General features: G+C 42.5%; 1 protein-coding gene across 1 annotated transcript in view; it reads right to left on the bottom strand.

The window, feature by feature from the left end:
* MICU2 (mitochondrial calcium uptake 2) overlaps nucleotides 1-15747 on the bottom strand; it is a 621891-nt gene that overhangs the window by 416853 nt on the left and 189291 nt on the right. The window contains exon 2 of the mRNA XM_073613444.1: nucleotides 4268-4412. Coding sequence (XP_073469545.1) covers nucleotides 4268-4412 — 145 coding nt within the window. The remainder of the gene's footprint in view (nucleotides 1-4267; nucleotides 4413-15747) is intronic.

The raw sequence follows: 15747 nt of genomic DNA, 5'->3' as shown, positions 1-15747 counted from the left end.
TTACAGCGCACATATACAAAAATGACATTTAACTCCTGCAAGGCTATTTAAAAACACCTGAGCACATTCAGAAAATATGAAGGATTTAGTTACACCATATGGCCATATAGTGCTAAGCCCACTACTACGTCAAAGTACCCCAATATCAGTGGGTCCAAAGCTATCTATAGAATGGAAGATCCTGCTTCTCTGAACCATGGGAGAAATACACTCCTCTATATGGGAGAACTAAAAGGACTCTTTCTATAACACAGGTGGACACTAATAAGAGGCAATGATGGGGGGTGGGGTGCTCCAGCCTAAAGGGATTTGAAAAGAATCCATACACTAGACAAACAAAGATTTGGGGGGGCACACCCTAAAAAATGCATTAAAGATTGTGCAGCCATAAGACCATACCTTTTAGTTCTCCCATATAGAGGAGTGTATTTCTCCCATGGTTCAGAGAAGCAGGATCTTGACGTAATAGTGGGCTTAGCACTATATGCCCATATGGTGTAACTAAAGCAGGTGATTTTTAAATAGCCTTGCAGGAGCTAAATGTCATTTTTGTATGTGTGCGCGTTAATCTTTTTTTTCCTATCTGAATGGTTTTATGGCTGCACCATCTATAATGCATTTTTTAGGGTGTGCCCCCCAAATCTTTGGAAGCTCAACATGGCACCTCATGGCAAAGAACTCTGAGGATCTGAAAAAAAAAATTGTTGCTCTATAGAAGGATGGCTTAGGCTATACGAAGATTGGCAAGACCCTGAAACGGAGCTGCAGAACGGTAGCCAAGATCATACAGTGGTTTAACAGGACAGGTGCCACTCAGAACAGGCCTCGCCATGGTCGACCAAAGAAGTTGAGTGCACATGCTCAGCGTCACATCCAGAGGTTGTCTTTGGGAAATAAACTTACGAGTGCTGCCAGCATTGCTGCAGAGGTTGAACGGGTGGGGGGTCAGCCTGTCAGTGCTCAGACCATATGCCGCAAGCTGCATCAAATTGGTCTGCAAGACTGTTGTCCCAGAAGGAAGCCTCTTCTAAAGATGCTGCACAAGAAAGTCCGCAAACAGTTTGCTGAAGACAAGTAGACTAAGGACATGGATTACTGGAACCATGTCCCATGGTCTGAAGAGACCAAGACAAAACTTATTTGGTTCAGATGGTGTCAAACGTGTGTGGCGGCAACCAGGTGAGGAGTACAAAGACAAGTGTGTCTTTGCCTACAGTCAAGCATGGTGGTGGGAGTGTCATGGTCTGGGGCTGCATGAGTGCTGCCAGAACTGGGAAGCTACAGTTCATTGAGGAAACCATGAATGCCAACATGTACTGTGACACACTGAAGCAGAGCATGATCCCCTCCCTTTCGGAGACTGGGCCGCAGGGCAGTATTCCAGCATGATAACGACCCCAAACAAACCTCCAAGATGACCACTGCCTTGCTTAAGAAGCTGAGGGTAAAGGTGATGGACTGGCAAGCATGTCTCCAGACCTAAACCCTATTGAACGTCTCAAACGGAAGGTGGAGTTGCGCAAGGTTTCTAACATCCACCAGCTCCATCATGTCATCATGAAGGAGTGGAAGAGGACTCCAGTGGCAACCTGTGAAGCTCTGGTGAACTCCATGCCCAAGAGGGTTAAGGCAGTGTTGGAAAATAATGGTGGCCACAAGAGATATTGACACTTTGGGCCCAATTTGGACATTTTCACTTAGGGGTGTACTCATTTTTGTTACCAGTGGTTTAGACATTAATGGCTGTGTGTTGAGTTATTTGAGGAGACAGCAAATTTACACTGTTATACAAGCTGTACACTCACTACTTCACATTGTAGCAAAGTGTCATTTCTTACGTTTCGTCACATGAAAAGATATAATAAAATATTTACAAAATTGTGAGCGGTGTACTCACTTTTGAGAGATACTGTATGTGATTAGGTCAAATTTCATGAATGGGGTTTACAACCACTTTAACGTTGTGTAGCCTCAACTATATACAGTACTGTGTTCCGGCAGTGGGGTGAGAACTTCCCGTGCCACTACTGGAACAAAATAGAGTCGGCCCGAGTACTGCTCAGCTATTCAGAGGAAGCTTTGTATGCTATGAATGAATACAAAGCTTCTTTCGATTGATTGAGAAGGAGAGGCAGGCGGATAACATCGCAAACTCCAACTTCGTCAATCAGAAGAAACTTTGTATTCATTCATAGAAAGCTTCCTGTGAATGGCTGAGCAGTGCTAAGTCCAACTATTTGGTTCTGGGAGTGGGATGGGAAATCCTCATCTCACTGCCCAGACACAGCGTTGCATACTGTATGCAGCAGGGCTGATACAACACACCCAGCAAGAGCACCTGTTAGTGCAGCAAATAATTTGTCGGGCCAGCTTGGCCCAAACAAACTATTTAAAAAGACATTAAACATGGAGTAAAGTTGGCCACAGATGGATTGAAATTTGTCCAATTCAGTGGGGACTGGCTGATTTTCGATCAGTTGCTCCAAGGGGCATCTGTTTTTTTTTCTGACTCTAAACTCCCTTGCATGTTAGCCTGTGTCCACGCACACATAGGCTTTTAGCATCCTTTAGTGGCATGAACAAAAACCCACTGCCAGTGCATCCATTAGCAGCAGAGTTTGGGCAGAAAATATGCCTGACGCTACTAAAAACTGTTAAACGCTTCAGGGATTTTTTTTTTGCAAAAATTCTGCTGACTTCTAGGAGAGTTAAAATAAACGATCTGTATGCATGAGGCCTTAGTTTGATCGGTGCTATAGTGTTGATTATAATATTCTGACAGCAGAGGAGTCCAACTGACTCCTCCATTGTCAGAATACATTGACACAGCGGGTAGGGATTCCTGCATCCTCAAAATGTGTGGATGGGGGAATGGGTTTAATTTTTGTTGCGTGCAATCTACTGGCTGCACAAAAAAACACTCAGCCATGTATGGCCAGCTTTTTTCTTTGTGTAAGTAGGCTGAAAGTCCAGTCTTAAGCAGGGTATAACGACAGTTGAACAGGCTGAAATAAGTTGAACAAAAAGAAAAACTGCCGGATTACTGCATCCACACAAGCAATGTTGACGCAGGTATCTCCACCGCCGTCACAATACACTGAGCAGCCCTACAGCTATTGGGTGAATATACACACTTTTTTTGAGTTCTATATAATGGATTTTGCACAAAATTTGTTTTATGTAAACCATATTACCAAAAGCATTGGGACTCCTGCCTTTACACGCACATGAACCTTAATGGCATCCCAGTCCCAGTCCGTAGGGTTCAATATTGCGTTGGCCCACCATTTGCTGATGTTGGACGAGAAGGTCTGGCTCGCAGTCTCCACTCTAATTCACACCAAGTGTGTTCTATCTGGTGTGTAGGCCAGTCAAGTTCCTCCACCCCAAACTCGCTGATCCATGTCTTTCTGGACCTTGCTTTGTGCACAGTCATGGAACAGGTTAGAGATGGCCCCTTCCTGTTCCCACAAAGTTGGGAGCATGACATTGTCTAAAATGTCTTGGTGTGCTGATACCGTTCCCTTCACTGGAACTAAGGGGCCAAGCCCAACCCCTGAAAAACAACCCCAAAACATAATCCCCCCCCATCAAATGATTTTGACCAGTGCACAAAGCAAGGTCCATAAAAGACATGGATGAGCAAGTTTGGGGTGGAGAAACTTGACTGGCCGGCACAGAGTCCTGACCTCAACCCGACAGAACGCCTTTGGTATGATGAATTTGAGCGGAGACTGCGAGCTGGGCCTTCTCGTGCACATCAGTGCCTGACCTCACAAATGTGCTTCTGGAAGAATAGTCAAATATTCCCATAGACACCCTTCCCAGAAGTGTTGAAGCGGTTATAGGTGCAAAGGGTGGGCCAAATTAATATTGAACCCTACGGACTAAGACTGGGATGCCATTAAAGCTCATGTGCGTGTAAAGGCAGGCGTTACTTTTGGTAATATTGCGTGTGTGTAATAAATATATATCATATATATATATATATATATATATATATATATATATTTATATATTTATTTATTGTGTCACAAGGTGCTGGCAGCTTATGAATGGGAACTTAAGCGAGACTGCAAAAGATTTTGCTCCTTTATTATCTATCTTCAGATCTGCAGTTAGTGTCCTATCTTTAATAAACACTGTACACAAATTTCAGCCAAGAGTCACATATTTTTCCAATTGAATCAAATAAAAAAAATTAAAAAGTATGAATCTTGGGTGAAAAACATTTTAAACATATTATTTACCGTATAATATAACTTACGTTGAACACTCTCAAACATGACAGAAAAAAGAAAGTCCCGTGGGGTCATGTAAAACTCTCCATCGTACTGGAGTGAAGCAAATTGCAAGAAACGTAACTTTCGGAGTGACTGCTTTTCTTGCTTTTCATCTGCAACTTCTTCTTTCTGAAACAAAAAAAAACATGAATGTAGAGCAACAAGCAAAAGAGACAGGAAAATTCTCTTACATAAATGCATAGATTACACACATACACAGATTTTGACAATTGGCAGTTGCAGAAACCTTAAACAATCTTTTGAGAATTGGGATTTCTTAAATGTTACTGGGGTAGCCTCCAGACCTGTATATATACACAGTAGGGAATAATTATTTATACCCTGCAGATTTAGTACGTTTGCCCACTTACAAAGAAATGAAGGGTCTATCATTTTTATCATAGGTGTATTTTAAATGATAGAGAAGATAAAAAAAAAATCCAGAAAAAACACGATACAAATGTTATAAACTGAGTTTCAGTTCAGTGAGTAAAATAAATATTTGATCCCTTACCAACCAGCGATAATTTGGGCTCCCACAGACTGACTACAGTATGTGCTTGAATGGAACACAGATTAACCACTTACGCCCCGGAAGGATTTACCCCCTAATGACCAGGACATTTTTTGCTATACGGCACTGCGTCCCTTCAAATGACAATTGCGTGGTCATGCGACGCTGTACACAAACAAAATGTATGTCCTTTTCCCCCACAAATAGAGTTTTTTTTTGGTGGTATTTGATCACCTCTGCGGTTTTTATTTTTTACGCTATAAACAAAAAAAAGTGCGACAATGTAGAAAAACACAATATTTTTTACTTTTTGCTATAATAAATATCCAAAAAATAATATCTTCATCAGTTTAGGCCAATATGTATTCTTCTACAAATTTTTTTTTTTTTTACCAAAAATAACGCGTAATAAGCGTATATGGATTGGTTTGCGCAAAAGTTATCACGTCTACAAAATAGGGGATATATTTATGGCATTTTTATTATGATTTTTTTTTTTTTACTAGTAATGGTGGTAGCAGCGATTTTGTGACATTGTGGCAGACAGATCAGACACTTTCTTGGGACCATTGACATTTATACAGTAATCAGTGGCTATTTTATAGCTCTGATCTCTCTGTATAAATGTCACTGGCAGGGAAGGGGTTAACACTAGGGTGCAATCAAGGGGTTAAGTGTTTCCTAGGGAGGGGTTTCTAACTATGGGGGGGGGGGGGGTGGACTGACAGGGAGTAGTGAGAAATCACTGTTCCTGATAACTGGGAACAGCAGATCTCTCTCTACTTCCCTGACAGAACGGGGATCTGTCTGTGTACATTGACAGATCCCCAATCCGGCTCTCAGAGAAGCGATCGTGGGTCGCTGGCCACGCGCATTGGCTCCGGAGTCGTGCGTACGCCCCCTATAGCTCTTAAAGCGCCTGACGTACACCTACGGTGGTGTACGGCGGCTGGTCGGCAAGCAGTTCATCCTGTCAATTTAAGAAGGTGCTGCCAACGACAACTCGTTATTTGTATAATCCATTCAAACCTCACCATCATGGGCAAGACCAAAGAGTTGTCAAAGAACATCAGGGACAAGACTGTAGACCTGAACAAGGCTGGAATGGGCTACCAGACCCTCAGCAGGAAGCTTGGTTAGAAGGAGACAACTGTTGAAGCGATTCTTCGCAAATGGTAGAAATACAAAATAACCAAACGCCTTCAGTCTGGAGCACCATGCAAGATTTCGCCTCATGGGGTAAGAATGATCATGAGAAAAGTGAGGGATCAGCCCAGAACTATACGGGAGGAGCTTGTGAATGATCAAGGCAGTTAGGACCAAAGTTATCAAACAAATCATTGGTAACACAATATGCCGCCATGGATTGAAATCCTGCTGCGCCCGCCAAGATCCTCCTCCTCAAGAAGGCACATGTACAGGCCAGTGTTGCCGAACCGCCCGTAGATTTATGGGCAGCCCGTAAAAACAGGGCACTTTTTCTCCTGCCCGTAAATGCCTGTAGAAGCCAAACAGTGCCAGTAAAAATGGCTGCGACAGGCTTGGGTGAAAACTGTGCAAGCGCAGTTCCAGAAATCCCGAGATGAAACGATCCTGAGTCCGCGCCGCCCGGCCTGCCCACGCCCACTGATGATGTAATGCTGCAAACTGCATTTCCCACCGGCCAATAACATTTTAAATGCCAGGAGCCGGGTGTGCTGATGGAGGAGCCAAGCCCTGTGGTGTGGACAGTGCAGTGGAGCCAGAGGGCTGTCGGCAGCGGCACCGCGAGAAAGGAGGAGGACAGTGCAGACCCGACCCCCCGCAGCATGCACGGACACACAAGGCCCTGACCAGTGCCACTGGCGAGCACTGAGCACACCCTGCCCTGGCTGCAGCCCCCTGGTGAGTGAGTGGAGTACATGCATTTAAGCCAACTTGAACTTAGATTGAATCCCACCTCTGACCACCACCTGTATCTCGTGCACATCCTCTGACCACCACCTGTAACCCATGTGCATCCTCTGACCACCACCTGTAACCCATGTGCATCCTCTGACCACCACCTGTAACCCATGTGCATCCTCTGACCACCACCTGTATTTCGTGAGCATCCTCTGACCACCACCTGTATTTCGTGAGCATCCTCTGACCACCACCTGTATCCCGTGCGCATCCTCTGACCACCACCTGTATTTTGTGCGCATCCTCTGACCACCACCTGTATCTCGTGAGCATCCCCTGACCACCACCTGTATTTTGTGAGCATTCTCTGACCACCACCTGTATTTCGTGAGCATCCTCTGACCACCACCTGTATTTCGTGAGCATCCTCTGACCACCACCTGTTTCCTGTGAGCATCCTCTGACCACCACCTGTATCCCGTGTGCATCCTCTGACCACCTGTATACTGTGTGCATCCTCTGACCACCTCCTTTACATCAGAGTCTGCAGAATTCCCCCTTACACTGTAAGGGCGAACTCTGGGAACCCTGATGTAAGTGGGAACTCTGATGTAAAGGGGAATGCAGTGGACTGCAATCAGAGTGCAATGGCACTACACATCACCCCAAAAACACCATACCAACAGTGAAGTTTGGAGGTGGGATCATCATGGTGTGGGGCTGTTTTCCAGCATACGGTACTGGCAAACTTCATATGATTAAAGGAAGGATGAATGAAAAAAATGTACCAAAATATTCTTGATAAAAATCTGCTGCCATCTACACAGATGATGAAGATGAAACAAGGGTGGACATTTCAGCAAGACAATCATCCCAAACACAAAGCCAAGGAAACTCTCAATTGGCTTTAACCACTTAAGGTCCGCAAGGATTTACCCCCTTAATGACCAGGCCATTTTTTTGCGATACGGCACTGCGGCACTTTAACTGACAATTGCGCGGTTGTACGAATCTGTACCCAAATAAAATGTATGTCTTTTTTCCCCACAAATAGAGCTTTCTTTTAAACACCTCTATGGTTTTTTTTTTTTGTGCTCTAAACAAAAAAGCTACAATGTTGAAAAAAAAAAAAAATCCCCCAAAAATATATAAAAACACAAATTTCTTCCTCAGTTTAGGCCAATATATATTCTTATACATATTTTTGTTAAAAAAAGAAAAAAAGAATCCCACTAAGCGTATACTGAGTGGTTTGCACAAAAGTTTTAGCGTCTACAACATAGGGAATAGATTTATGGTATTTATTTTTATTTTTTTTTAACTAGTAATGGCGGCGACCTGCCACTGTACAATAACGATGGCTGGTCGGCAAGTAATTAGAGAAAGAAAATAAAGCTGCAAGAATGGCCCAATCACCTGGCTTGAATCCAATAGAAAATCTATGAAAAGAGTTAAAGATCAGAGTTCAAAGAAGAGGCCCACGGAACCTTCAAGATTTGAAGACTGTGTGGAAGAATGGGCCAAAATCACACCTGATCAACGCATGCGCTTAGTTTCTCCATACAGAAGGCGTCTTGAAACTGTCATTCTCAACAAAGGATTTTGTACAAAGTATTAAATACATTTCAGTTAGCGTGTTCAATACTTTTTCCCTGTGTCATTCAATTTTATTACACAACTTCATTTCTGAACTTATTTGTTTGGTTTCTTTGTATGTATGGATTGCAAGGGTTCCTGACATGCGGTGAAAATTTCATGTCACTAGCACCTTTAGAAATATATTTACCTAGAAAAATGGTCACGTGTTCAGTACTTATTTTACCCGCGGTATTTTATTTACTGAACTGCAACTTAATTTAGAACATTTGTATCATGGGTTTTTTCTGTATTTTTGGCTGATATTCTGCCTTTATCATTTAAATTACACTTATGATAAAAAAAGTTATAGACCCTTTATTTTTTTTTTGTAAGTGGGCAAACTTACAAAATCTGGAAGGGATCAAATAAGTATTTTCCCCACTAAGTACGTTGCTGCTATCCTCACAGATTACAGTAGGTTCACAATTAGAGATGTGGTGTGTGGTTTCAATATATCTCTGCATTTCCAAAAGCGGAGTTCCACCCAAAAGTGGAACTTCCGCTCATTTGTCTCCTCCCCCCTCAGGTGGCACATCTGACAACTTTCGAGGGAAGCGAATACCCGTCTGACAGGTAGCCTGTTCCCACTTCCGGGAAACCGGGCCGCTGCGAATTACATCAGTGGCTCAGTTCCCTCCCCCGCCGACGGACCAGTAGGAGAGCGCAGCAGTGCCTCGCGCATGCGCCGTAGGGACCGGACATGAAGCCGTAATGCTGCACTGCCGGGATCCCTTACTGGCAATGGCGGCGGCAGCACCCAACAGCTGAAGAAAACACCAGATGCAGGGGCTGACATCGCTGGGGACTCCAGGACAGGTAAGTGTCTTATTATTAAAAAAGTCAGCAGCTGCAGTATGTGTAGTTAATTTTTGCAGGGGTGTGAGGACCTCCGCTTTAAACCAAAGAGGTTGTGAACATCCCATTTATTGTAAAATGTGTAATTCATATGCTCACATTTAAATATAGAATATATGCCTGCTTTACTTCTGCTAGCCAGGAGACCTCTGATGCAAAGATCATAGTTCAACTTCCCAAATTTTAACAGTAAGCCACACCTACAAACCTTGACTAATGAAAGCACCCAAACTGGCCTAAAAAGGTGCTCTCGTTAGGTGGGCAGAACTTAGAGCCTACACTGGGACATTGGGAATGTAAAGCCCTTAATAACAAAGTAGAAACCAAAGCATTCATATATTTAAGTGCTTCCTGGGTCATAATGTCATGATTCTATTTTATCTTTAAAATAGAAATTCCTTGGCAAAGGTTCAAACCGTTTTTTGTTTTTCTCTTGAATAATAATTTTTAATGATCATTTTAGACATAAAAAAAAATTAAAAAAAAAGAACAACACAAAGAATTTGAGCAGCTAGACGCATGCAAACCTACAAAAACAAAACAAGTAAAGACCAATACAGTTCCATAGGAACGGCATATTGTGTGGCTTGAGCACAAGAGAGATAATATCAGATTAACGTGATGCCCCATAGAAAACAGATTCCCCCAATGAAAAAGGCATCATCTAGCTAGCATGTCCAGACTTTGCATAACTTCTTAGGGCAACCCCTATTATGGTAAGTGTCTCAGTATAAAGGTAATTTTTGAGATCATAAGTTGCATCCAAAATTGGATGGTAGGAGAAGTTTTTTTTCAACCCAATTTAGGTTTCGTGGTGTAAAATAAAGAGTCTAAGGAGTGTCCTCTCTGCCATGGTAGTCACCACGCCTTCCACAAAATCCAACAGGCAGTTTCTTGGGCAACAGGATAATAAAGATGTGGGTCACAGCGTTGATGTTACTAAATGACAGCAACCCGATAATGGCAAATTGCTGGGCAGGCCCAAAATTTATGAAAGAAGTCACCGGTAATTTGGGCATATTGCCAGCAGGTCAAGGAGAATTCTTGGTTTTGCCTGTGAAGCCTGAAAGTGGTAAATTATGCACAATGCAGAATTTTGAATTGCATAAGTTTGTCTCACACTAGGTGTTGGAAGGCTTTGTCCCATATGTCCAACCAGTCCTTCTCGTCCAGATCAGAAACATCCACCTGTAACTTTTGTCTCATGTTAGATCATTCTGGAATGGCAGCCATGATAAAGCGTTTGTGACAAACCAAGGCTGGCTTCTGAATATTAGTGGCTTGAAGCAATAGTTCAAGATCTGAGCAGGTAAGATCTGACAGCTAAGGCAGCTAATTCGTGGCCTAGACCAAGCAAGGCATCATGTAGCTCAGAAGAGAAGAGGCTGCCTAGGTAACACTACCTAGTAATGGTGTCTAAATCTGCAAGACTAGGGAGTTTCCAATTAAGGGGTTAAGAACCCGTCTGAATTTTTAGTACTATTAGGGGCTCTGTAAGATAAATTTCCCTTCACTTCCCTTCCTACTGACAAAGATTTTACCAAGCAGGAATTGAGAGGCACTTTCTTTGGTAGGGTAGGGAAATGCTAGTACCCCTGTCAGAATTTTATACTAGTCAGTGTCCCTGTTTCAGACTTACTCTCACTTCTTGTGTGGTAAAACTACTGTCACCAGGACAGGAAGTGAGGAGGATCTTTTTAACAGAGTCCAGAGTAGCAGTACAAACCAGACAGGGGTTCTAATACTGCCCCAATTTTAGCTTGACATGCACTTTACCAGAATGATTTTTCCTAGACCAGTTCAGTGACTTGCATTTGGTCCCAGCATACGTTAGCACTGGGCTAAAATTTTGGGAAGAAGATAGCCCTCCTTTAGATCCTTTACCCAGGAGTAAGGATGAACTCAGGCGTGTTCGCATAGCCCACGTGCAGAGCCCGCCAGGAAGTCGGCGCTGTGCTGTGCTAATCACAGGCGGTGAGACATTTCCAGATCTCTGCAGCCACACATCGGGACAATGTCTCACTGCCTGTGATTAGCGCAGTGCCGTGCCGACTTCCTGGCGGGCTCTGCATGTGGGCTGTGCCAGCACGCCGGAGCTCATCCTTACCCAGGAGAATATTGTCCGCTTCTAAATGGCATATGGGCTGGTTTTAGCAAGCAGGGGGGTTTAAATCAAAGCTGAACCTGAAAATGTCTGCTTTGGAGTCCTCTCCCCCCCCACCCACCATTCACAGGCTAATAATCAACAAGACATAAAAAAAATCTTGCTCTTCTCATGGCATTGCATTTAATTCTTCCAAGGATCTCAAGCTGACCTCCAAGAAATACCAATATAGCAAAACATTAACAAATGTAAAAGCTGGAGTTCTAGATAAAACAGATGAAGCAGATCGTGTTTCCATTTTCATAGATGCTGAAAGATGAGCAAGTTTTGCACCATATTTTGCCTGAAGTAGTGTAACTTCAGATGGTTAGAATACCCATCACCAAACTACACCACCTGCTTTAAAAAATTGACCAATTTATCTTACTTTATCAGCGTCTTCTCTCAGCATAAAGATCAGTCTTACTTCTCTATACCCTCCAGAAGAAAACCAGAAACAACAACATGTCCTCAAAAAGACCCCCAAAAACTCATCGTCTAACTCTTGGTGCTATGTCATTCTTAAAATCAATGATGACAAATTGTTTTCTTTTAGAAAGCATTGTTCTTCTGATGTAAACGATTTTAAGTTATAGATAAAAACCCCAAAAAGAAAGTTGGGAGATCACAAAGGCAAGTATTTTACTAAATAGACACTGATGCTCTTTAAGTGATCAGTTCGCTAATATGGACGATTAAGCCTTAATTTGATTATTTAATCTCTTGAAATCTCCTAGAAAGGTGTAAATCACAAACTGAAATATCACTTAAGCCCTGTACACACAATCAGAATATTGTACAAAAAATACTGCTTTCAAAGCGATTGTACGATAATCTGATCGTTAGTACACAGTTTTCGTCCAAAATTTTCCGAAGGAACAAACATGAAAATTTTTCTCGCACGATAACAGATCATATTTTGTTTAATCAGTACAGTTTTAGTCCGAAAATACAATACAAATACATCACTTCCGAATTTTTATTCTGTTGTACGGGAATTTTCATACTTTGGTAACCTGTTTTCGATATCGAGACTAGCATGCAAAAAGAAAGAAAAAAAAGGGACGATCATACGTCCGATAATCTCATTGTGTGTACTAGTCTTTAGATGTGGTATCAGCAATATTTCTCCTGAATTGGGTTTTAACTACAACAATAATAAAAAAATACCACATGGATTAGGGTTTAATACAATATTTGAGCTGGCCTTGTTGGGAGGTATAAGCAGTTCCTTTTTCAGAACGTTTTATTCTAAAGTAATTTTCTGACTTGGTTCTACAGAAGCAAAAATAAAGATATAACTAATGTTACAAGTACATGTCTTGTTGGTTTTATGCTACTTGTGCACCTGACAGATCAAAGTAAGCAGTATGGAGGTCTTATTCTTATACGCTACAGTAGCCTAGTTGTAAGATTATGTTAAAGGAAAACAAAACAAGTAAAACTTAGAATTTAATAACAATCAACACGTTTGTATATGTATATATACATACACACACACACACACACAAACGTGTTGATTATTATTAAAAATATATATATATATATATATATATATATATATACATACATATACATACACACACACACACACACACACACATATATATATATACACACACGCTTGCAAAAAAAAAATGACAACACTGAGTGGGAACAACCGAAAAGCGGCTGGTTGTACAAAACTTCATCCGTAAATCGACCTCTGTACAACCAGCCTCCCATACATGGATTTAAATTCGGCCATTCTCTTCTGAACCGGCCAAATTTTGAACCATGTATGGCCGCCCTTAGTTACCAAGCACAAAGAGCTACAACACAGTTTGGAAGTTTTAAACTTACTTTAGCTGCTGACTTTAATACAAGGATACTTACTTGCCCAGGGCTGCCCTCACCCAAGCCGGCTCTTCAAATCTGCTTCAGGTCCAGACGCCGGCATCTTAACTAAGGGAAACCGGCAGTGAAGCCTCGCAGCTTCACAGCCGGCTTCTTATCGCGCATGCATGAGCCATGCTGCACTTTGTGAATGATCTCTCAGTCTTCAGGGACCTGTTATGTGTCCCAGAATGCTGCGGGAAAGGAGGATGGGGTGAACTTCTGCTCAGATTGCTGCGGCAATCTATCCGTAAGTGGGAGTGGGTACCTGTCAAGTGCAAACATGGTCTCTGCAGACATGACAATCTCCTATCTTCAAAGTAGTTAAGGGTGATTGTCCCAACACACTTTTTAGCACAAAAATAGTAAATTACTGTACATTATCAACAACAGTTAAAATGTTTGCTTTCATTCTTGAAAGCTGAGGCATTTGTTTGGCTGTGCCCTGAGTGACCCTGCAGAAGGGAGTTTCAGTGTTGCATTGTCAATTATTCTCTGTTGATGGGAAGTTTCAACTCCTGTGGGGACCAGGTCCCTTGAACATTCAGAGTTGTAAACTCTGCCTTGGGCCTCATTCACACGAGGTGGACTCCGCCTCGGTCCGCCGGCTCAGCAGGAGATCTCTCCGTTGAGCCGGCGGATGACAGGTCCCTCTCTGCTCACTGAGCGGGAAGGGGCTTGTCAGGCGCCGCTGCCGCCTATGGAGGGATGGGATGACCCGATAGCGACGGATCCGGACGTATGGCCATCCGTCTGCTTTCAGCGGATCGGACGGGGTCGGATGTCAGCAGACATGTCTCCGCAGAGATCCGTCACTCCATAGGCTAACATGGAGCGCCCGTTCAGGTCCGCCGTCAAAACTGACAGGCGGACCTGAACGGTCCGATCATGTGAAAGGGGCCTTAGGCTGTAATGGTGGCCATACACGCTTCAATAAAACAAATGATTTATTTTCTAACCAATCTCTTGGTTTAGAATAACCCATACAATAGATAAGCCACACACAGGAAAGTAAATTTCGATTGATTGTTAAGAAATTATTTAAATATCTGAGTGCAAGTTATTGACTGCATCTCTGTTTCCACCAAGTAATCGTATAATCTGATCGATCGAAAAAGGATTGCATTTATGAACAAAGTATCTCTGTTGCAAAACAATCAATATTCTGCCTTGGCCAATCTACAAAGTGAATGAATCTGATTGAAATGGAGTTTAAATCTGTCGAAACAGAAGTCAGTGTCTTTGACTGTTTGTGAATTCAATCATTTTGATCAAATCACACTTTGAAGGAAAAATTTAAAAAAAGTGTATGGTCAACATTAGGTTGGCATCCGTTGTTTCTATTTCCCAGGGTGAGTGAGAAATAGATTTTTCCAAGTCAAGAGCAGGACTGGATATGCCCATAGGAACTTGTTTTGGCTATGAAAAGTCGGGTGCCATTAGGCAAAGACTAGTGTGCATTAGCATGTCCACAGTAGAAAGCATTTGGCATAAAGCCACAGCTTGTAAAAAAGAAGGGGAGGGGAAAACCTCTGCAGTCTCTGCCTAAAATTAGGGTTCTCAATTCTTTCCTCTAATATTCTCAAGGGAAGGTTACTTCTCCTAAACAGTATTGAGGAGAATATAGGACTAGTAGTGTAGAATCTAAAAGGTTCTATAAGTGTCCAGAGTTTTCCAAAGAATTCAGACACAGTGGCAGAGAAATCTTCTATTGTCAGACAGGCAGCATGTTGTGTGCCTTAGAGAACATTGCTCTATGACAAGGGAACAACTATCACTGACTGGTGGTTAGAGTTTTCTGCAGGCTGTCTGCAGAATGCATGCTATTTGACCATTTTGTCCCAGCTCCCTTGCACCTGTGACTTCCCATTGCTAAGTGAGGGTATCCCCAGTGGGGTACGCTTGGTTATGGAGCATGGAATGGATGGGTTTGTGCGTGTCCAGATATGAGAGCTGCTATTAGTGCTATAGCCACTGACTGTGTTCCTGTGGCTGTCTCTTTGTAGAAGAGGGCATCAGAAGAACATGAAGCAACATTCCGTGTGCATTCTCAGCAAAAAAGGCAGATAGGAAGACATATAGGGGGTGTGATGTGGACAGAGGGACAAAAAACCATCAAGTTAAGGCCCCATGTACACGGGACGCTGCTAAACACACGTTCGGAGGCAGTTGGACGCTTTTTTCAACTGCCCCTGAACTCATTCAATGTTATCCTATGTGATCATGTACACAGTCTCGTTTATTGCCTTTTTTTGCAGTTGCGTTTAATAGCGTTTCTTTGGAAGCAAAAAAATGCGTTCAGACGCAGAAGATTTCCACGTTTCAGACGCCAAACGCAGCTAAATGCGGTACCGGCATTTAGCCACGTTTTCGTTGATAAGCGTTTTTAAAGGTGCCCTATTTTTTTTTACATTAAAAATCGCAAAAATGATGGCAAATTATGAAAAACCATTAAAAAATATTTTAAAAAATTGTAATTGTTTGCAATGATTCATCGACCATTTATATACCCTAATGAGCCCTTGATCCAATACACCACTAGCATTGCTGTTATC

The sequence above is a fragment of the Aquarana catesbeiana genome, linkage group LG02 (genome assembly GCF_042186555.1).
Source record: "Aquarana catesbeiana isolate 2022-GZ linkage group LG02, ASM4218655v1, whole genome shotgun sequence".
In the NCBI taxonomy this organism is placed as follows: domain Eukaryota; kingdom Metazoa; phylum Chordata; class Amphibia; order Anura; family Ranidae; genus Aquarana; species Aquarana catesbeiana.
Note: the sequence above shows the minus strand (reverse complement) of the source record. Positions and strands in the feature narration are given on the sequence as shown.